This window comes from Vulpes lagopus, chromosome 8 (assembly GCF_018345385.1).
Source record: "Vulpes lagopus strain Blue_001 chromosome 8, ASM1834538v1, whole genome shotgun sequence".
NCBI classification, from domain to species: Eukaryota; Metazoa; Chordata; class Mammalia; order Carnivora; family Canidae; genus Vulpes; species Vulpes lagopus.
The window spans coordinates 132584044-132606724 of record NC_054831.1 but is presented as its reverse complement, the minus strand read 5'-3'; the positions used below and the strand labels follow the sequence as shown (position 1 = coordinate 132606724).

The following is a 22681-nucleotide window of genomic DNA, read 5'->3' as shown; positions in this document are numbered from 1 at the left end:
ACAGTCTCACTCACCCAGTCCTGGCATGTGGGAAATACTTGCACACCGGACGAGGAGCCAGAAGTCAGAGTAGCTTCGCTTCCTTTACGGAGCCCTTCTTAACTCTCGTTTAATGTTCTTAAAAGGGGCCTAATTGAGCAGGGACTCAGGTGGTACCATGGAGAAAGCAGCACTGTCAGCATTAAATGGGTTCGTGACAGTGCCTGTCTTAGAGTCCCTTGCTGTCCCGGTGAGTTGTTGCAGCCACTTCTCTGCTCTCCTTTATAGCTGCACCATAGTCTCTCTGTCTCCTTGCTCTTGGACTCTGATAGGCACTTATCCCCATTGCTCCGCTAAAACTTTTTTTTTTTTAATTTTTTTTTTTAATTTTTTTTTATTTATGATAGTCACAGAGAGAGAGAGGCAGATACACACAGGCAGAGGGAGAAGCAGGCTCCATGCACTGGGAGCCCGATGTGGGATTCGATCCCGGGTCTCCAGGATCGCGCCCTGGGCCAAAGGCAGGCGCTAAACCGCTGCGCCACCCAGGGATCCCTCCGCTAAAACTCTTGTCACAATCCCCAACCTCCTCCACTTTGGTAAATTGGATGTTTAGTTTTCTGTCCCGCTCTTTGCCAGCCCATTTGCAGCTCTAGACACAGTGGATCGCTCTTTGGAACTTTCTTTACTCTTCAGACCACCTCACTGGCCATTCTGACCTGTGAGCCCTTGGGTCATGTGGGGGCACGGTCTTCCTGTCTCTGCATTCATTCCCCAGGCGGCTTCGTGCAGTTAGTTCCACACTCCAAATACCACTTCTGGCTTGAGGACTTGGATGGTCTGGGTTCAGCCTCTTTGATGAACTTGAGTCCTATAAAAAAGAAAAGCACTTAATGATATCTCTACTTGGAGATATATTAGGTATCACAAACTTCACCTCCAAAGTAACTCTTGACCACCCCCCCCCAAGCGCAGGCACATTCACAGAGGGGGGATGGGGCTCAGACCTACTTTCCCCCAGTCTCTCAGTAAATAGGATTATTACAGTCCTGTGGAATCCTCCTTGACCCCGCCCTCCCTCCCTCCCTCCCCTGCCCTCCACAACCAGTCAGCAACCTTGTCAGCTTTTGACCTTCAAAACCTACCCAGTGTCCAGCCACTTCCCACTACCTCTCCCTGCCCCCATCCTTGTCCACCTAGAGTTTTCTTTCAGTTGCCCCCCCCCCGCCCCACCCCCGCCTCTCTGACTTCTTGCTGTTTTTTGAACACATCTAACACTTTCTTGACTCAGAGCTGACGTGTCTGTTTCCTCTGTCTGGAGGGCTTCCCTCCCCCAGATGTTCACATGGCTCATTTTCTTTAAGCCTCTGCTTCCCTATCCCCTTAACTGGGGAGTCCCTCCCTGACCACCTGTGCCTGCCGCTGTCTTCCTCTGGGGCGGGGTTGGGGGGGTTGTTCTCCCGGGTATAGAGACTCAGAGGTGACTTCAGGTCTTTATTTCCTTCTTGAGGTGCTCCTGAATTCTTTCTTCTTTATTAAGTTTTTATTTTAACTCCAGAGTAGTTAACATACAGTATTCTATTCGCTTCAGGTCTGCAGTGTAGCGATTCAGTAACTCTGTACATTCTTCTGCCCTTTGTGATTCGGGTACTGTTAATCCCCATCCCCTATTTACCTCTTCTTCCCCTTCTGGTAACCACTGGTTTGTTCTCTGTAGTTAAAGAGTCTGTTTCTTGGTTTGTCTTTTTCTCTTTTTTCCCCTTTGCTCATTTGATTTGTTTCTTAAATTCCACACTAGAGTGAGATCGTGTGGTATTTCTTTCCCTGACTTTGCTTATTAGCATTATGCTCTAGTTCCATTCATGTTGCTGCAAAAGGCAAGATTTCATTTTTTATGGCTGAATAATACTCGTGTGTGTGTGTGTGTGTGTGTGTGTGTGTGTGTGTGTGTGTCACATCTTCTTTATCCATTCAACTATCAATGGACACTTGGGCTGCTTCCATAGTTGGGCTGTTGTAAATAATGCTGCCGTAAACGAAGGGATGTATCCCTGCGTGTATCCCTCTGAGTGAGTGTTTTTGTATTGTTTTGGGTAAATACTCAGTAGTGCGATTACTGGATAGTAGGGTAGTTCTATTTTTGATTTTTTGAGGAACCTGCATGCTGTCTTCCACAGGGGCTACACCAGTTCACATTCCCACCAACAGTGCATGAAAGTTCCTTTTTCTCCACAGCTCCTGAGTTCTTAATAATTTGTTTAGACTTGGAAAATGTCCACCCTTCTTAGCCCTTTTCTAGCTTCAGTTTGGAATCATGAGGAATTAAAATTCACAAGACTCCTAATATCCAATATCACATGCTGGTCCCAAATCCAATTTTGTGTCCATATCCAACACAGGTTTTTTTTCTTTTTAATTTTTTTTTAAAATTTTATTTATCTGAGAGAGAGAGAGAGAGAGAGAGAGAGAGAGAGAGAGCGCACATGCAAGAGAGTAAGCACTGGGAGGGAAGAGGGAGAGAGAGAGAAGCAGACTCCCTGCTGAGCAGGAAGCTTGATGTGGGACTCGATCCCAGAACCCCGGGGTCATGACCTGAACTGAAGGCAGGTGCTCACCTCACTGAGCCACCCAGGCGCCCCTCCAACACAGTTTAAGTACTACGATTTCTGTCAACAGAATTGTATTTATATGTGTGTGACTGATTACAGAAGAGATTCAAAGCTCCACGTGGGCACCCTCTGTTCATGTACATATCCTCACCGCACGGCGTGTTGCCTGGTGTGTAGCAGGCGCTCTGTAGATATTTGTTGAATGAATGAACATAATGGGATTCCTAGCCAATACGGCTTTATAAATGCGAAGGTAGAGCTTTTTATTGCTGGTCATATGCTCCTCTACGCATCTTGGGTGATAAGAGAAATCGCTTGAATACTAAGAATTGATTAGGAAGTGGCTTGTTTTTGCCCTCATGCCCATGCTTCTGTTTCCCTGTGCTTTCTAGGTCCCAAGGAAGAGGACGAGAAGCCTTCAGCCTCAGCAGTGGAGCAGACAGCCGTTCTTCAGGAGGCGGCTAGTCAGGATGTGCTTCCAGAACTAGTGGTCCCCCCCACTGCCTGTGAGCCCCACACAGAACCGGACGAGAAGCCAGAAGCCACGAACTGTGAGGTGAATGATTTGGAGGAAGAGGAGGAAGAGGAAGAGGATGAAGATGACGAGCTGGAGGAAGAGGGGGAGGAAGAAGCTGACATGCCAAATGAAAGTTCTGTAAAAGAGCCAGAAATACGATGTGATGAGAAGCCAGAAGATTTATTAGAAGAACCAAAACATGTTTCAAAAGAAACTCTTGTGGGCTCTCTAGAGCTTCCACCTGTTACCAGAACTCCCAGAGCTAAGGAAGAGGCCAATGGTGATATATTTGAGACGTTTCTGTTTCCGTGTCAGCATTGTGAAAGGAAGTTCACGACCAAACAGGGGCTGGAACGTCACATGCACATCCACATATCCACGGTCAATCATGCTTTCAAGTGCAAGTACTGCGGGAAAGCATTCGGCACACAGATCAACAGGAGGCGGCACGAGCGGCGCCACGAGGCAGGGCTGAAGCGGAAGCCCAGCCTCCCTCTACAGCCATCCGAGGACCCCGCTGATGGCAGAGGACCCGGAGACAGTGTTGCTGCGAAAGAGGACTCGCTGCCTTCCAGTCTCGGGCAAGACTCTCTGCTCCTGCATTCAGAGAAAGCTCCCCAGGAAAGCGTCGGTTCTTCTGTTGCGGAAGAGAATGGGGAAGTTAAAGAGCTTCATCCATGCAAATACTGTAAGAAGGTTTTTGGAACGCATACTAACATGAGGCGGCATCAGCGCAGAGTCCACGAGCGCCATCTGATTCCCAAGGGTGTGCGGCGGAAAGGGGGCCTCCTGGAGGAGCCACACCCCCCTGCCGAGCAGGCCCCACCTGCCCAGAGTGTCTACGTGCCTAGCACGGAGCCGGAGGAGGACGGAGAGGCAGATGATGTGTACATCATGGATATCTCCAGCAATATCTCTGAAAACTTAAAGTTCTATATTGATGGCAAAATTCAGACCAGCAGCAGCACGAGTAACTGTGATGTCATCGAGATGGAGTCCAGCTCGGCGGACTTGTATGGGATAAATTGTCTGCTTACTCCAGTTACGGTGGAGATCACCCAAAATGTAAAGACGGCACAGGCCTCCATAGCAGAGGATCTTCCTAAGGAGCCTTCCGGGGGCACCAACAGTGAGTCCAAGAAGCGAAGAACAGCGAGTCCTCCCGCACTACCGAAAATCAAAGCTGAGACAGAGCCTGACCCCTCGGTGCCCTCGTGTTCCTTACTGCCTCTCAGCATATCCACGTCAGAGGCGGTGTCTTTCCACAAGGAGAAAAATGTGTACTTGTCATCGAAGCTCAAACAGCTTCTTCAGACCCAGGACAAGCTAACTCCTCCTGGGGGCATTTCAGCGACTGAAATACCGAAGTTAGGGCCTGTTTGTGTGTCTGCTCCAGCATCGATGCTCCCCGTGACCTCGAGTAGGTTTAAGCGGCGGACCAGCTCTCCACCCAGTTCCCCACAACATAGTCCTGCCCTTCGAGACTTTGGAAAGCAAAGCGAAGGCAAAGCAGCGTGGAGTGATGGAGTTCTAGGTTCCAAAAAGCCCAAATTAGAGAGTCATAGCAACTCACCTGTGTGGAGTTTATCTGGGAGAGAGGAGAGAGAAACTGTGAGCCCACCATGCTTTGACGAATATAAAGTATCTAAGGAGTGGGCAGCCAGTTCTGCTTTTAGCAATGTGTGCAACCAGCAGCCACTGGATTTATCCAGCGGTGTGAAACAGAAGGCTGAGGGTACGGGCAAGACTCCGGTCCAGTGGGAATCTGTATTAGATCTCAGTGTGCATAAGAAGCCTTGTGGCGACTCTGAAGGCAAGGAGTTCAAAGAAAACCATCTGGTGCAGCCAGCCTGCAGTGCTATAAAGAAAAAGAAGCCAACCACCTGCATGCTGCAGAAGGTTCTTCTCAACGAATACAATGGCATTGATGTACCTGTAGAGAATACTGCAGATGTGACCCGGAGCCCGAGTCCTTGTCAATCCCTGGACCCCCAGCCAGACCCTGGCCTTGGCCTGGACTCGAGTTTATCTGCCCCTGTGGTTGAGTCCCCACCCGATGTCTCTCCTTCCTCGCCTGCCCTACAGGTCTCTTCCCTTGCTTCTGGGCAGCTGCCTCCTCTCTTGATCCCAACACACCCCTCTTCCCCCCCAGCCTGTCCTCCCGTGTTGACTGTTGCCACGCCACCGCCTCCACTCCTTCCCACCGTCCCTCTTCCGGCCCCCTCTTCTGAGGCGTCTCCCCATCCGTGTCCCTCTCCGCTCTCGAATGCCACCGTGCAGTCCCCGCTTCCCATTCTCTCCCCGACAGTGTCTCCGTCACCCTCTCCCATTCCTTCCGTGGAGCCGCTCACCTCTGCTGCTTCGCCGGGACCCCCGACCCTTTCCTCGTCGTCGTCTTCGTCTTCCTCGTCTTCCTTCTCCTCTTCGTCTTCCTCCTCTTCCCCCTCGCCGCCACCGCTCTCAGCCGTATCATCTGTTGTTTCCTCTGGGGATAATCTGGAAGCTTCTCTCCCCATGATAACTTTCAAGCAGGAGGAACTAGAGAATGATGATCTGAAACCCAGGGAAGAACCCCAGTCTGCACTCGAACAGGAGATTGTTCAGGAAACATTCAACAAAAACTTTGTCTGCAATGTCTGTGAATCGCCTTTTCTTTCCATTAAAGATCTAACCAAACATTTATCTGTCCATGCTGAAGAATGGCCCTTCAAATGTGAATTTTGTGTGCAGCTTTTTAAGGCTAAAACTGACCTGTCAGAACATCGCTTCTTGCTTCATGGAGTTGGGAATATCTTTGTGTGTTCGGTGTGTAAAAAGGAATTTGCATTTCTGTGCAATTTGCAGCAGCACCAGCGAGATCTCCACCCAGACAAGGTGTGCACCCACCATGAGTTTGAAAGTGACACGCTGAGGCCCCAGAACTTCACTGATCCCAGCAAGGCCCACAGAGAGCATATGCAGAGTTTGCCGGAAGATCCTTTAGAAGCATCGAAAGAAGAGGAGGAGCTTAATGATTCCTCTGAAGAGCTTTACACGACCATAAAAATAATGGCTTCTGGCATAAAGACGAAAGACCCAGATGTCCGGCTGGGCCTCAATCAGCATTACCCGAGCTTTAAGCCGCCCCCATTTCAGTACCATCACCGAAACCCTATGGGCATCGGCGTGACGGCCACAAATTTCACTACCCACAATATTCCACAGACGTTCACCACTGCCATTCGCTGCACAAAGTGTGGGAAAGGTGTTGACAACATGCCAGAGTTACACAAACACATCTTGGCGTGTGCTTCTGCCAGTGACAAGAAGAGGTATACCCCCAAGAAAAACCCAGTCCCCTTAAAACAGACTGTACAGCCCAAAAACGGTGTGGTGGTTTTAGACAACTCGGGGAAGAACGCCTTCAGACGGATGGGACAGCCCAAAAGACTGAACTTCAGCGTCGAGCTCAGCAAAATGTCCTCGAACAAGCTCAAACTAAACGCATTGAAGAAAAAGAACCAGCTTGTCCAGAAAGCAATCCTTCAAAAGAACAAATCTGCGAAGCAGAAGGCCGACTTCAAAACCGCCTGTGAGTCGTCCTCGCACATCTGCCCCTACTGTAACAGGGAGTTCACGTACATCGGGAGCCTGAATAAACACGCCGCCTTCAGCTGTCCCAAAAAGCCGCTCTCCCCGTCCAAAAAAAAAGTGTCGCCTTCATCCAAGAAAGGCGGACACGCGTCACCTGCCGGCAGCGACAAAAACGGCAGCGGCCACCGGCGCCGGACGGCAGACGCCGAGATTAAGATGCAGAGCGTGCAGGCTCCTCTGGGCAAGACCCGAGCGCGCAGCTCCGGCCCTGCGCCAGGCCCGCTGCCGTCCTCGTCCTTCAGGTCCAAGCAGAATGTCAAATTTGCGGCTTCGGTGAAGTCCAAGAAGCCCAGCTCGTCCTTGAGGAACTCGAGCCCTATCCGGATGGCCAAAATAACGCATGTCGATGGGAAGAAGCCCAAAGCTGTGGCCAAGAGTCACTCCGCTCAGCTCTCGAGCAAGACGTCCCGGAGCCTGCACGTGAGGGTACAGAAGAGCAAGGCCGTCTTGCAGAGCAAATCCGCTCTGGCCAGTAAGAAAAGAACAGACCGGTTCAGTGTAAAATCTAGAGAACGGAGTGGGGGGCCGGTCACCCGAAGCCTCCAGCTGGCAGCCGCTGCCGACCCGGGTGACAGCAGGAGGGAGGACAGCGGTGGCAAGCAGGAGCTGAAGGACTTCAGGTAAGCTGAGGCTTCCAGGGCCACAGGAAGTCCGAGCTGACGAGCGTGGGGGGGAAGACGGTTGGAAGAAAACAATATTCTTGCCCAATGGCTGTTTTTTTCCTTTTTCCTATAGAATTTTGACATAAGCGTTTAAAGGAAGTAGCTGTTGGTTCGGTTGGAGGCACGAAGAAGGGTCACTGCTTTGGCTGCCTCAGACCTGAATTCCCAGCTTTTGTGTCAGTCCTAGGACTCACCGAGTGGTACCGTTTCTTGAATAGGGCCAATTGCGAGTTGAATTTGAGACCATGAGAAGCTCTCAAAGGTACCCTCTCGTGAAAAGATGAAATCCTCTCACACTTCCTCCGTATCTTGGGTAATTTCTCAGTGCCACTTGTATTATTTCCAGATCATAGATCATTGCTTTATGGTTAAGGTTGGATCACCGAGTTTGTTGAAACCACATCGCAATCTTGTTTAATACTTCTGTGACTGGAGTGTAGTTATAGTAATTGAGCATGCTTTTATTATTCATGCTTTCTTTTTGTGTGTTTTAATTTGAAAAAAGTTGCCTCATTGGTTAAAGCAAAAACACGACACCGTACTCCTTTTAAGATGCCTTATGTCCCCTACCCCCGCCCCCAGCCCACTCCCGTCTCCAGACGTAGGATAAAATAAACAGGACAGGCCAGATTCTGAAGAAAGACGAAGAGGGAGCGCTGAGAGCCTGGCAGTGGGACAGCGAGAGCCTGGCAGGCCCCTGGGGCAGGTGTGGCAGCCCAGGGCAGGTCAGCCCCCATGCGTCCTCACCTTTGTTCCCCTAGTAATGGCGGAAGATGGCGTCTTAGGTTAGAGGTTGATTTCAGTGTTTTATTCTGTGTCTTCCCTGTATTAAAAACTCTTCTCAGTGACACGTTAAAAACACAGGGCAATAGTTAAATTTGTCATATTGACTTTTCAGACTTTTTCAAGTCACTCAACCCGAGGTGATGTGCATTCTCAGAATTCCTATTTCCTGGAATAAAGCCTACAGGTGAAACCCACGTGAAATAGTCAACATGAGATAGAATTTCCACAAAATACTTTAAAATCTTGTCCTTTCAGAGTGATGAGCTGCTCAGCTCCTGGCGTTCTTGGCTATAACTTTGAGTGAAAACTCTGATGTTTCAGGCAAACCATTAGAATGAATTCTGGGGGAGTGAGTGCAGTTTGGAGAGGTCACGAGGACTCGGAGGTGCGGTTATCACTGCACAGTTGATAAGGTGGAGTTCTTGGTGCTGGTGTGCCTTAAGTCCTGGCTAAAGAAAAATAAAGAGAAGGATCATTAGCCAAGGCTGATTGGAATGATTTACTGTAGGCATCAAGGGTCATGTTTTAAAAAAGCGACTTTCGTAAGTGAACTATAAATAATCGCAGTTACTATAATTCCGGTTCAGCATCTGGTCTTTGGCCATGGCATATGCATACATACCATCTTGGAGCTTAGCCCTGGTGAAAATACGCACCTGTATATCAGCTGTTCAAGCTGCCTACCTGTAGCAGTGTAACTGTTTACTCCATCTGTGTTTGTGAAGTTCCACAACAACAGGATATTCTTGAACCGACTCCTTTTCAAGGTTAAAGAACCGGAAAATGCCATCATTTTCACTGACTGTACTAAAAAACATCTCCCATGTGGTTAATGCTTTAGAATGTACTGTGTGCATCCCTTTTTGTCTGCAGTGTTACATGAAAGAATCACTTATTTTGTACTGGATCCCATTTATACAGTTCAAGGCTGAGGTTATACAAAATTACTTATAAAGATAAACTCTCTGAGTAACTATACATTTATGAAGTTCGTTCACTTAGCCTCTATACTCATCCAGTGCTTTTTGAAGAACCCTTAAAACCGCAAAGGACCAAAGTGCCTAATAAAATTGTGTCTCTCTTTTTTGCTCCAGTTAATCTTGATTATTTCATTTTATTTGATAGTTAACAGAGGGCTACATTGCTGGAATGGATTTGGCCTAAAAGGCAGCACTGAAGAGTCTGATAAGAAAACACTGCTGTGGTTTCTAACGGGTAGATGGTGGCAGCAGGGGTCACTGGAACTGTACTGTGGGTACATCTGAACGAAGAACGTCTGTCTGACGTCGGCGGGTGGAGGGAGGGTGGGGTGCTGCTTCCAGGTGACCATAAAATTTGGGAAGTAAAGAAACAAACAGGTTCCATAGGACATCATAGTTTAATTATCCAGACACAAGAGTGGGGCAGTTCTTCAGAGAGTTTGTTGTGGCCGTCGGCAGCACCTTGTGCATTTGTTCTAAGGCTGGGATTCCTGCGCTCCAGCCTCCGAAGGTGGGGCTGGTCATCACTGTCCAGTGCAGGGCTCTTAGAAAGCCCACCTCATCCTCCTCCCGTGCCGGGTGTGTTACACTGGAAAGGAATTGTGTTAGATGTAGTCTTCGTCCCTTCTCGGTATATTTCTGCTTGCGAATTTTATTCAGGGATGATTTCATGGTGCATGTTTAGAAATACTTGCTTTGCATTTGTTTTCAGTGATTTTGCTTTACTTAGCCCTTTGCATATTCAAGGACTTGCACGAAACTGGCAGCACATCCCTTTTCCTGCGTGTTCCTTCATAACAAACTGTGATTAAGAGCTAGTCTGCAGCGCTCAGACATTTTACATTGGAATGCCAGTTGAGGATTCCACAGTTTCTCAAGCCATGTGAATGAAGTCAGAGTTTCCCACTGAATGCTGAGGGCTCAGCAGACTTTGCCAGTTGGTCATTTCCTGGAGCACAAGACATGGTGCCAGTCAGGGTGTAAGAAAGGCATGTGTTCCACATCCTCTTCTTAGGACTGGGCAGCGGAGGACAGCAGGCATACCTAACCTGTCTTTAGCTTGTCCTGTGACAGCTCTCAATCCCCCGTGGACCCTGCCCTGTGTTGGGCTCACCTTGCACAATTAGTGGCCAGAGCCCGCCTGCGTGCTGTGGGACTGAAGTTAGATTTGTTGCTGAGGGCTCATTGCCACCTGCTACAACAGGAAAGAGGTACATCCTCCGCCCCTGGCCATCTTTTTGGTCTCCGTAAATTCCAAGGTGTTCTTCCATTCTTTAATGCTTTTTTTTTAGAGCAGCTTAAGTAACTGTGTTCTCGTTAAACACTTAAAGATGGAGAAGCAGCAGGAACTACCAGACCATGTTTTCCCCTTGGCCGTGAATGAATTGATTGAAAAAACGCTGCGATGCTGTTTTTACATACCTGTCTCTGCCACTCAGCGCTCCAAAGAGACCTGCTCGTGGTCCGTCCCGGCCTCTCTCGAGTAGGCTACCCAAGTTCCTGTGCACCTTCAGAGTCATTCTGTCAGCTGTCCTAACGACATTCGTTGAACGGTCTTTGCACCGTTCAGTTACCACGGTCAGGTCATGTCAGGTGAGGTTATGTTGCCATTCATCTTTAGTTACCATATTTTCTAGGAGCTTCCTATAGAAAGCCCCCCAAAAGCAAACCTTTAATTGGCTAAATAAAGATACTGCATGTTCAACTTAGGATAAGCACTACAGCCAAGGATGTGAGATCTCCCACGCTTGCAAGACCAGTTGAAGCTGACTCAAAAATCCTAACGCAGGACTGACGCAGGCTTCTCGTTGCCCTGCTTAGGCTCGGGTCTCTGCTGCTTTGCTGGGGCCCATCGCCACGGCACTGGGGGCTCAGATCTGAGCGCCGCTCCGGGTCTTCGCACGGCAGAGAAAGGAATGTTTGGAACTTAACCTTGCCAGAGCAAGTTCTGGTTTATGAGTAGTTCTCTGTAGATTTCAGGGATGACAGATTCTGATGCACTCATTCTAAAAACGTTTTGGTCACACACCAGCTCTTGATGCCTTTCTTTTAAATGAGTTATATACAGAGAGGCATTTAGCTTCTCTCAGCTTGTGTGTTCTTTTTGTTTTTGAAATATGTATCACAAGCAGATTGCCAGCATAATGGAGAGGGAACCAGATTGGATGTGGACTGTTTTTTAATGCTTCTTCCAGTGTCATGTTCCTATATCCAAATGGACATTATCCTCTCAGATGATTATCTGGCACTAATTTATAACTATTGTATTATCGGAGACTATGTAGCAATATATATCCGCACCCAGGATGCACCACAGGCCTCTATAGATGTATGTCTACACGTAAGTATAAATGAATTTACATGCCAGGTTTTACACTTCTGTCTCTAAGAGAGAGCAACAAACCCACAAATTGGCCTCTTCCCGAGTGGCTGTGTCGTTTCTCTGTGCATTCTATGCCTTTCCTTTAATCGATGACTGAGTTGGTGGAAAATGGCTTGGTTTTATTCATGCTGGTTTTTTTTTTTTTTTTTTTGTTCTCAACTTTAAAAGTAATCTACCTCTGAAAATGTGTAGTTTGATGCTTGTTTGGTGAATTTGTGCCACTTTAACCCTTTCGCGACCATTCCCATTTTGTTACATTTCTGTTATGGGGACTTTATGTTGAAATGTTGTACAAAGCATTTGTAGCAGTTTAAAAATAAAATATTTAAAATTATTTAAATTGTTTTGGACACTTCAATTGTATTATATGTGATTTACATTTTACATTTTTGTTGGAGTTGTTAATCTGGAGAGTGTTCTTGTATTGAAGTTTGCTGTTAGTTACTTTATTGTTTCTTCTTGGAGAGTGATATCAAAGACTATTCTAATGAAAACATTAAAATTTACAATTTGACATACAAAAGAGGTTGTCCGTTGATTTTAACCAATGTAGCCTTAGAGAGAGAGCGAGGGGGGGCGGGGAGGGAGGGAGGGAGGGGTTCCTTACACAGACAGGACTGCCCTTTGCTGTTCTTCCCCTTCCTGCCTGAAGGAAATCATTGGAGCTTGTCAGATGTATAAGAAGTTTTGATGCTGTCACTAGCAAGCACTTAGTAACTAGAGGGAATTCAAATGAGACTTTTTATATAATTGTAACCAATAAAAACGCTTTCTAAACCCTTGTGAAAGGACTGCTTTTGTCCACCCTGGGGAAGAGGAAGGGGACGGGCAGGAGCTGCCTGAGGCTGCGCGTGGTGTGGTAGGAAGTGCGGCGTGTAGAGTCCGCCCAGACAGACGGCCCCGTTCAGTTGCCCCCGTGTGGCACCCGCTGAATGTTTGCTAAACTGCTTCTGTAGCCGAGAGGGTAGACGTGCAGTTGGGGCAGCTTGGGCAGCTTGGGGCCGCGGTGCTGAGAAGTACCTTGTGAACTGTGCTAAGAGGGAAATCAAGAATTTCATGTTGGGGGCGGGGGGCGTCTCAGCCTCCTCTGTATTTCTTAACAGTTTACTCTAGCTTGGGGGTTTTTCTTTTTAAGAATCCCCACAAGAATGAAACAAGCTGTAACATTTGTATTGGGCTTCTGTGGAATTGCTGTGTTTTGCTTTTGTTCTTTAAATTAAAAACGATTGAATATAAGCAGTTTCGTAAAGCCCACCGCAGTAGCACTTGCTATTCTCGTACTTTGTTCCGATCTCTGCGTGTCACTGCATCCGCGGGGATGGTGGTGAAGCCGAAGGTGTGATCAGCCTCCCTTGGCCAGATGGTCCTGTCTCGGGCTTACAGCTCTACAGCTCTCCAGCTCTCCGGTGTTACAGAAACTCAGGGGGGAGGAGGCGGGCGTGGAGGAGGTGAGGGCTCCATGCAGCTTCAGAACGACTTTCAGTATTCTTGGTTTTTATATGTTCTGCTCAGCGGAGCGCCGAACTCCTCCAGTGCCCTGTTGACAAGCTGGGACTTGTGAGATGGAGCACTGACTTGGTTCTGGGAAGGAGAGGTGGGTTCCCGTCGTGACCCGTGCACTCGCCGTTTGTCCATCCCTCCATGTGCCGGTGAACAGGTGTCTGACCGGTGCCCTCTCTGTCCCTGCCGTGGGTGGCTTTGCCCTGGGCAAGTTATTTTACTTTCTGGATCTTAGTTCCCAATCTGCCAAAGCAGCGAATGGACTAGATGGTCTCTTGAGTTTTTCCCTCCAGAAGGAGGCCTTTTTTACTGGGTTTGGATACTTAGCAGACTATCTCACTGAACTGAGCGAGCAGGGCCAGGTCTCACCTGGGGACCCGGGTGCTGTGCTGACAGCAGTGCCCGGGCGTGACGGGCACCCGAACATTGACTCAATGGAAGGAAGAGTCCCAATAAGTCTTGTGACTCCCATCCTGCCGGGAGCAAGCTGCCCCTGGTCTGGTTGCTTTTACTCTTCACAGAGTCAAACATTTTAAAAATTCAAAAGGCTAGTAATCGAAGCCTTATGTTTCTGCTCTTTTGAAGCACCTCTCACTGTTTCTGATTACAAACCCCTCTCTGGGCTGGCTGTTTTAATTTGGTGGATTCAGGTGCTTTCTAAAGCAAGATGTTATACGGAATCACATGAGCTTACCGAGCACCTACCATATAGCAGGGCCGCATTCGGGTGCCTCGGTTACATCAGTGGACAAAAGTCCCGGCCCTCGTGGAACTTAGGTTTGCTTGGTGGTCTTCCCTATTTATACTTCATACCGAAAATGTCACTTGGTCACAGTTCTCCACGGGCTGGGTGGTCAAGAAGATACCTCTGGCTTCATATTTGTGGGTGGAGAGCTAGAGGACTGCAGTCTTTTTAATACTTAGGTTAAAGTGACTCTACCAAAACGACAGCTTATTTACTGCATTTGATACTTCGGTGGATTTTAATTTGCTATCAGACCTTGAGGTGGATTGACTTCTACCCATAAAAGAAGTATATAAATGGCACTTGACCTTGAAAGTGGATTGCAGCGCAGGTGAGTGAAAGGCTGCCTTGGATACCAAGGCCACATTTAAAGACCCAGGGTGATGGTTAGAGGATGTGGTTTGCCACTTATCATCTTTTTAGAGACCCAGTGGCCTGTGGCCTCTTCCCTACCTAGTGGCACCAGCCCTTGCTGCTCCCACTTTGGGATCTCCTCTTTCAGTGACTGTCCTAAAGCACTGTTGAGGGTGTGTTCCAGAGTGTAGAGAGTGATGGAGCCGTCCTGAGAGACTTGGGAGGTGGGAGGGCTGTGGGGGCACCCAGCAGTGACTGACACGCTGGTCGGGCGACAGGTGTGGCTGTCAAAAGACTAGCCACAGCCCTGCCCTCTTGGGCAGCCGGTTCTCAGACAACCCAGCGAGGTGCTAAGTTACCAGGTCCAGAGCCCTACAACCATCCTTTTAAATTAGACCGTGGGTGGGGCCTGGGTAATCTGTAGTTTAAAGCCCCAGGTGATTTCCATGCACATTGCAGACTTTCTGAAGTGAGGTGGGAGAAATGGTAACGAACGCGTCGTGCGCTCCCATCTGAGCTTACAGTCACTCCAGAATAGGTGCTGTCTGCCCCATTTTTCTGAAGGGGGGTGGTGGACGGGTGTTGCCTGGGAGGTGGGGTGTAAGGGGCTGTTCTGAAGCCAGGCTTGAAGAAAGGCATGTGTACTTTATGGAAAGAAGAGGTGATAGGCCTCGAGGGGGAGGAGGACAGGCTGGCCGGGTTGTGCAGTTTCTTTCTCAGACCGTATTGCTAGGTCACAGCCCCCGTTGGGTCCCTCCCTCCTGGTGCCTTGACCCTTTTCTGGGATTTTGCCTACAAGATGGCAGGACCTTTAAGTGAACACAGTGCTAGGAGATAAAAAATATACAGTAGGAGCGAGGCCCAGATTTGGGGGGGTGGGTGGGTTGAGGCCTCCATAAAACTCAAAATTCGTTTTAGACAGAATTGTCAAAAGATTGGATGGAACAAAGCATGAGGTTTGAGTGGATGGAACAAAGGGAAAAATGTAAAAAACTGCCCATTGACCCATCTGTTGGGGCTCCATGGCTCAGACTCCTGTTTGGGGACTGCCCGGGCCTCCCCCCTGCCTCCAGCCACAGGGTGCACCCCAGCTCTTCCTCCCACCTCCCGCCCCTGTGCTGCTCCCTCTCCAAGTGGTCTTAGAAACGGCCCGATAAGCCTCGTGAGTCTGGCATAGCTCTCAAGTGCTTTCTGCGCGTGAGGGACAGTGCCAACGTCTTTCAGGCTTGCCTCTTGACAGTAACAACTTGAAGCTGGTATCATGTGCAGGGAGGGGGAACAGACCTCAGGGGGAGTGATTTTGTCACAGAGGTCACACCGCTCTCAAGTAGCAACTTGGGGTTTGAACTGCCCCCAAGCTACGCCATCCTGTTGATTGTCTTTATAGTTTTATCTAGGTTTCTTGAAGCTTCATTTCCTCCGGATGTAGAACACAGGCCTTGGTACCTTCCCTGCATCTGCACAGGGCTCTCTGGCTCAGTGGGAGTCTCCTGCTGTGTCGGGAGCTGTGGCCGAAGGCCCGCGTCCGGCTTCACCCTGACGGTGGAATAGTGCCTCTCCCTGTCGCAGACCTTCCAGCTCTGACCGGCTTTGCAGGTCATTCTGCTTAATCAAGAAAAGTGCTTTAATAGGAACCAAGCTTGTTATAATCATACCCTTTGATTTTGAAAGTGGTTTTAAGGAAGGGGCCTGGGGGTCATCAGGAGTCAGATGTCACTTGGGGGCCTTCCCCTGGCGGGCATGAACCCAGGAGGATGGTTGAGGCGGGCCTGGCTTCCCACCCCAGCACCATGCAGAACAAAGGGTTAAGTTTCTGCCCGTACTTATTTTTGAAGGATAGGATTAGAGCCTGGGGGGTATGTGTCGGTTTTACTTACTTTCTGGATTAAGAATAAGAATTGCAGAAAACCGTCATGCCTCTGCATTAAATCACTAGCCGCTGCAAAAATCTCATTCTGTTGTGAGCCACGAAGATGGTCTTGGAAATGCTTTTTTATAAGAGAAAACGTGCTGAACTGTTGGGATAATAGCATTTGTGCGAGCTCCTGTCTTCTGCTTCACTTCTAACAGCTGGATTCCTTTTCAGCTGCCTTGTGTAGAAAGTGACCCAAAAACCAGATGGATGTTCCAGAAAACATCAAAGTATGTTACGGAAGACGTTAGTGCCTAAATGTGCCTTCCCGTGTCCCGCTAGTCACCCGCCGCAGGAAGCCAGACGAAGCACCCGCCTGATGAGGGGGCATTTCAGTGATGAGAGAAAGGTCTGGATGGATTTTAAAGTGTGGGCTTATGCCCGGAGTCAGGACACGTCCCAGATAAGCATATTTCCGTGTCCACCCAAGGTTAGACGGGCACCTACGGTATGATCTGGAATCGTGCTTGGATAACTACCAAGTCTTAGCGTTAAATCTAAGTGCCAATTTTAAATACGAATCATTAAAAAAAAAAAAAAAAGACCAGGCATCCGTTGTTCAGGGAAGTTAATAACCAAAGGGGATTTGAGGCCTTAGGATACAGTTGTGGCAATTTTAATTTTTAATTTAAAAGTAAGAATTTCAGTGTAAAGTAATTGTGTTTGTTTTAGTATTTAATAATTGCCCGGAATAGACTATTTTAATACTCTTTGTTGGAATGGAGTTATTTGAGGCTCATATGGATTCGATTTTCCCCTGCAGTAACATTCTCCTCTCGCTTGCTTTTTATAATCACATCCAAACCTTGCCAGCCCAGCTCGAGTTTAGGAACATTTTCAGATGGCTTCTATTTCCAAGCTATTATTGGACTTGCGAATTTGGGCACATTCTCCTCTAGTGTTTCAGTGGGTCAGCCATTCAGAAAACCTTTTTAACGGCCGGTGTAGGTCACGGAGGCGTCGGGCTGCAGGTCTGATGGCCTCTACCCCGCGCTGGGCCCCGAGAGGGCCCTGGGGTGCAGCCGGCCGCCGCGGGGGAGCCGGCTGGGGGGTGCTCCCGGCCGAACTTGCGTGGCGCCCCGTCCTGAGTGCTTTGCAGGCTCACCCTGCCCTGCAGCTCTCACCACGTGGGGGAGTTAGCATCCTCGTGTACAGATACGTGGGCCCAGGGTGAGGGGCAGCGACACCTGGATCGTGTCCCGGAGCTGTAAGCGGAGACCGCAGGCCGGCCATGTGATGCCACCGTCTCGACCAAGTGACACCACCCGCTTCACCGTGCCCTCCCCCTGGGTTTTACACAGCTGTGGTGTCTCCCGCGTGACCAGTGGTGATGTCATCGCCCCAAGACGGGGGTTGGTTGCAGGGTTGGATAGCACAGTGGGAGTAAACATTGGCCTCGAGCCCTCCTGTGCTGGGTCCTTATCCCCCTGGATACCACTTACAGCCGAGGTGGGCCTGCCGCTGGCTGAGCCCGGGCTGCCCCGCCTGCAGGTGGCTGGGTCGAGGGACGTGGGGACATGGGGGGGTGTGCTCGGTATAGGGGTTCGGTGGTGAGTTCTCCCCGCCCTGCTAAGGAAGCTCACGTCCTGGTAACCACCCCGGGGTGCGAGGGCAGGACGTGCATGATGATGATCCTCGTGGAACTTTTGGAAGAGGCTCCTGAAGAAAAACTGTGCTTTTATTTTTATTTATTTAAAGCTTGACTTATTTGCGAGCCAGCTGGGGGAGAGGGGCAGAGGGAAAGGGAGGGAGAGAATCTTAAGCAGGCTCCATGCTCAGCACAGAGCCCGATGTGGGGCTCCATCTCAAGACTCGGAGGTCATGACCCTGAGATCATGACCTGAGCTGAAACTGAATCGGATGCTTAACCGACTGTTTTTTTTTTTTTTTTTTAAGATTTATTTGTTTGGGGGCACCTGGGGGGCTCAGTGATTGAATGCCTTTGGCTCAGGGTGTGACCCCAGGGTCCCAAGATCGAGTCCCACATCGGGCTCCCTGCATGGAGCCTGCTTCTCCCTCTGCCTGGGTCTCTGCCTCTCTCTCTGTGTGTCTCAGGAATAAATAAATAGAATCTTTATTAAAATTTTCATTCATTTGAGAGAGAAAAAGTGAGCTGCTCGTGCTTTTAAAGGCCGTGGAAGAAGAGGATTCCTTCGTGACAGCTGACAAACATCACTTTCTGTTAGTTTCCCAGAACAGATGGTTATTACCTTTGGTGAGATGAGAGCTTGTGTCAGAATCTTAGAAACCCCCGAAGCCTTCCCGGGCAGGCCCCTTCCCTCCTGGGAGCCCCGCGTGGGCCATGTGCTTCAGCCCAGGGTGGCTGGCCAGGACCACGCAGGGAAGGGATTCAAGATTGAGAACTTTCCAACGGCCTCTGGTCCTCTGTGAGGGACACTGTGCTATAGGCCAGCAGTGGCCTGGTCTTGAGGTTTCGCTGTGGGTTTTTTTTTTTTATTATTTAATAAAAGGTTTTATTTATTCAGAGGACACACAGAGAGAGGCAGAGGGAGGAGAAGCAGGCTCTCTGCAGGGAGCCTGATGTGGGACTCGACCCCAGGACCCCCCAGGACCCCGGGATCACGCCCTGAGCTGGAGGCAGACCCGGCACCGCTGAACCAGCCAGGTGCCCCTTCGCTGTGATTTCGTTACAGGCAGTGGGATGTTGGGAAAGGTGTTGATTGGCTCCGGCCCTGGAGCTGCTGAGCAGCTGTCACCTCCTCCAAGAAGCCTTCCCTGGCCATCGTCCCAATTAGAAATACTGTCCTTGGCTCTCTCCGTCTCCTTACTCTGCCCTCCTGTTTTGGGGGGCACTGACGTCCCCGGACGTTCTGTTACCGCTCTGTGTGTTTACTAAATGTCTCCCTCCTTAAAGTGAACGGTCTGCCCGGGAGGAAGGACTTTTGTGTTGTTCACGGCTGCATTTCCAGCATCTGCCACCGTGCCTGGCATGCAGTAGCTGCTCAATAAATCCTCGTTGGCTGAATAAAATCTCTGAATCCTGGCTTTATTACTTACCTGCTCGTAAGGCAAGAGCTGAGCGTGTGGGGGTCACAGACGCTGCCTGCCATAGCACGGTGCTTCGTAAACAGTCGTGGCCACGTGGGTGTCCGTTTGAATCTGACTGAAGGTTGTGGCCGGTGCTCAGAGCCACGCAGGAAATCTTGTGTGACGGCACAGGCCGTGGCAGCTGGAACATTGCTTGAGTGTGCCCTGCCTCTGCCCGGAGGTGGTGAGGAGCTGCTGGTCCTGCCTCCGACCCCAGGGGCCTTGGCGGAGTCTGGGCCCGGCCCGAGCGGCTCCCTTTCCAGGTCGGGCACTGGCACGCGGCAGAAACGACGAGGAGCTTACATAGAGCAGGACAAGCCGTTTTCCAAATCAGAGGAAAGAGCTGCTTACGATTTTTCACCACACGGTGTTCTTGGTTTTGAATTTCAAACCCAAAACGGACATTTTTAGGGATCCCTGGGTGGCTCAGCGGTTTAGCATCTGCCTTCTGCCCAAGGCGTGACCCCAGGGTCCCGGGATCGAGTCCCGCGTCGGGCTCCCTGCGTGGAGCCTGCTTCTCCCTCTGCCTGTGTCTGCCTCTCTCTCTCTCTCTGTGTCTCACGAATACATAAATAAAATCTTTAAAAAAAAAAAAAAGACATTTTTAAAGGCCGGGTGCAGAAGACGACCTTCATTAGCTCCGTAAAATCGGGGAGACCTAGCCAAGGAAACTGAAGCACCGCTGTGGGAATGCCCGCCGCCAGCCCCCGCGCTCAGGGCTCCTCGCCTTCCCCGTGGGAGCGTCAGAGGAGCCCGGGAAGTAAATACTTCGGTGTTCTCCCATTTTACAGGAGGGGCCGCGTGGCCCGGGGTGGGGCGCTTGGCCCCAGGTCACAGTGTGCGGCCGGTCCCCATCAGGGTCCCTCCTCCTCCTTCCCGCAGGCCTGGGAGCCAAGGCCCTGCCCCTTCGGCCTCCAGTGGCCCGACTGAAGAAGCAGGGAGGGGACCGGACTTCCTCCGGCTGCGCGTGTGCAGTGGACGCGCCCGCGAGGCTGGGGGGGCCTACACCCGTGGGAGGCCCAGGTCTGCTGCGTCTCGGGTGTCCTTGGGGACAGGCCTGCGGGCTGGTGTCGGCCTGGTGTCGGCCCTGCGCTGGCGCCCCGTCCGTCTGTGCAGCTTTGTCGGGAGGGGCAGCAGGTCCCAGCTTGGTCAGACCTGCTCTCCCTTAGCGCGGGGATCCTCCCGGGCGTCCGTGGGCAGTGTTCCCGTGTGTTCCGGGGGCCGCGCTGCGGGGGGGCGGCTGAGGGCCCGGGGTCTGCCTCCGAGGCAGGAGGGGATGGCGGTGCTGGGGCTGGCCCCCCCCCCACGCTGCTCTGAGAAACTCGTGGGGACACCACCTCCCCTTCCCTTCAGCCCCTGCTCCGCGGCGGAAGCGCTGCCTTCAGAGGTCTTCAGGCGGGCAGGGTCCCCACCGTCCCATCCCATTTGGTTCCATCTGGTCCCGTCCGTCCTGCGCTCCCTGTGCCCCCGATGTGCTTCTGTTCATCACCTGCAGGCATGCGGTGCGGACGAAGGGGTGCAGGCCTGACCCGGCCCGGGCGCCCCCCTGGCAGTGGAGCCGCTAGTGTGCAGCCTGGGGGTTCTGGCCCGAGTTGCCGGCCCGGTCACACAGGCCCTGGCCCTGGCTCGGCGCTGCCAAGGGACGGGGTTGGACGGGGTTGGACGGGCCTGGACGGGGCTGGACGGGACTGGACGGGGCTGAACGGGGCTGAACAGGCCTGGACAGGCCTGGACGGGGTTGGACGGGGTTGGACGGGGCTGGACGGGCCTGGACGGGGCTGGACGGGCCTGGACGGGGCTGGACGGGCCTGGACGGGGCTGGACGGCCGGCCTGACGATAGGAGAGCGTTAGGCGCCACAGGCAGAGGGAGCACTGGTCTCCTCCAGCTCCTGAAGCCCGAGGGCATCAGGAGGGACTCATGGGAGGAGGGTGCAGCCGGGGGCCTGCGGTGGCCCTGGTCGGCGCCCGTCTGCGGCAGGTTGTCTGTCCTCTCCGCCCGAAGCCTGCCCTGTGTCTGCACGGCTCACCTCCCGGCTCACCTCCCTACTGGGCGCGCCCTGTGGAACCTGCGCGGCGGCTTTCCCGTTTCCAGGTCTCGCTCCAGAAGCTTCTCAGAACCGCTCTAATCACCAGTGCACAGTCTGTAGGTGTTTTATGCTCCTTTTTTGTTATTGTTGTTGTTAGATTTTATTTGAGACAAAGCGTGCACGTGAGCAGGAGCAGGGGGGCAGGAGGGAGAGGGAGAAGCCGCAGGCCCCCGCCCGGCCGAGCAGAAAGCCTGCCCTGGGGCTCGATCCCAGCTCCGCAGGACCTGAGCCAGAGCGCACGTAACCCCCCGGGCCACCCAGGCGCCCCAGCCCCTGTCCGTGGCTCAGGCTCCTAGTGAGACTCTCTGGGGTGACTGTCCTGGCACGTTTGGGAAAGCCTGCGTTAGCCGCCTCGACGTAGGATCCAACTCAGGGAGAGCCTGTGTGGGGGGAATCAAGCAGCTTCCACGCGGCACGGAGCCCCACGCCCGATCAGCCTTCCAGCCCTCGCAGATCCTGACCTGAGCCGAAACCCAGAGCCGGACGCCCTGGGACCGACCGTTGTGGCGCATCTCCGTCAACTGCTGCCAGGCGTCGTGCTCGGAGTTGGTGCTGTTGGCTGTGTGACTCCGTCCCGTCACCGGCACGCGTGTCCTCTGGGACTGGGACGGTCACCCTGCAGCCCGCTAGTGCCAGCTGACGGCAGGTGTTTTACGGAGGTGACGTCCCGAGTTGTGTGGGGTGCGGTGCAGCGGGGCCGGGGGCGTTGGCCCCACGTGTATGGCCCTGCTACCTCCCGGCTGAGGAGCCGTGTTGCTCCGGTGTTCCCAGGTGCGTGAAGGGGCCCGAGTTAGGATCTCCCTCCCCGGCCCAGCCCCTTCGTGGGTCACCTGCGTCACTACCCACCTGGGCTGCGTCCTTAACGTTCCCAACCGACTAAACCATCAGCTCCGGGGCGGGGCTTGGAAATCCTTGGTTTATCAGCCGCTCGGATGAGTCTCCGCCGGAGTTAGGAGTTCTCCTTTGGGTCCAAAAGAGAACGGGTGACAGGCGTCCTCCCAGCTCATTTAATTGCTTCCGGTCTTTACCTGAAGTTGTTTTCTGTCGCTGCTTAGCCGTTACCTCCGATGTGGCACCGCTCAGTTTTCAGAACGCTTGACCTACGTTCCCGTCAGCCCTGGCGATGCCCCGCGACCGAGGCATAAGGACACGGACCCGCAAGCGTGGGGCGTCAGGGCCGTGGTGGGGTGAGGACTGGCCGCGTGGCCGCCGTTGCTGTCCGTAGCCCTCGGGGCCTTCGCGACCTCAGCCTCTCGCTGGCGTCGGCTCGGTGTGCGCGGCGGGCGGTGGCGGTGGCAATGGTCCCCTGTGGGCACGGCGTTGCCGCGTGTGGAGTAAGCGGGGGGCAAAACGAAGTCTCTGGGGATGAGAGGCAGCCGCTCCCCAAGCTGTGCCTGACTTGGGACCTCGCAGCTTCAAGCGTGAATTTGGGGACAGCGAATTGTCGCGGGTAAGTTCGCAATCAGCTGAGGTCAGGTTGAGAGG

The 22681-nt window shown here is 51.8% G+C and overlaps 1 protein-coding gene across 6 annotated transcripts in view; it reads left to right on the top strand.

Annotated features, from left to right (window-relative positions):
• PRDM2 (PR/SET domain 2) overlaps positions 1 to 22681 on the top strand; it is a 125475-nt gene that overhangs the window by 83633 nt on the left and 19161 nt on the right. For 5 of the 6 annotated variants that reach the window (XM_041767603.1, XM_041767607.1, XM_041767606.1 and 2 more), the window contains one exon: positions 2981 to 7358. In XM_041767603.1, the coding sequence (XP_041623537.1) occupies positions 2981 to 7358 (4378 nt within the window). Of the gene's footprint in view, positions 1 to 2980; positions 7359 to 7473; positions 12068 to 22681 lie in introns of those variants that run through there. The other variant, XM_041767605.1, reaches the window with a different exon arrangement.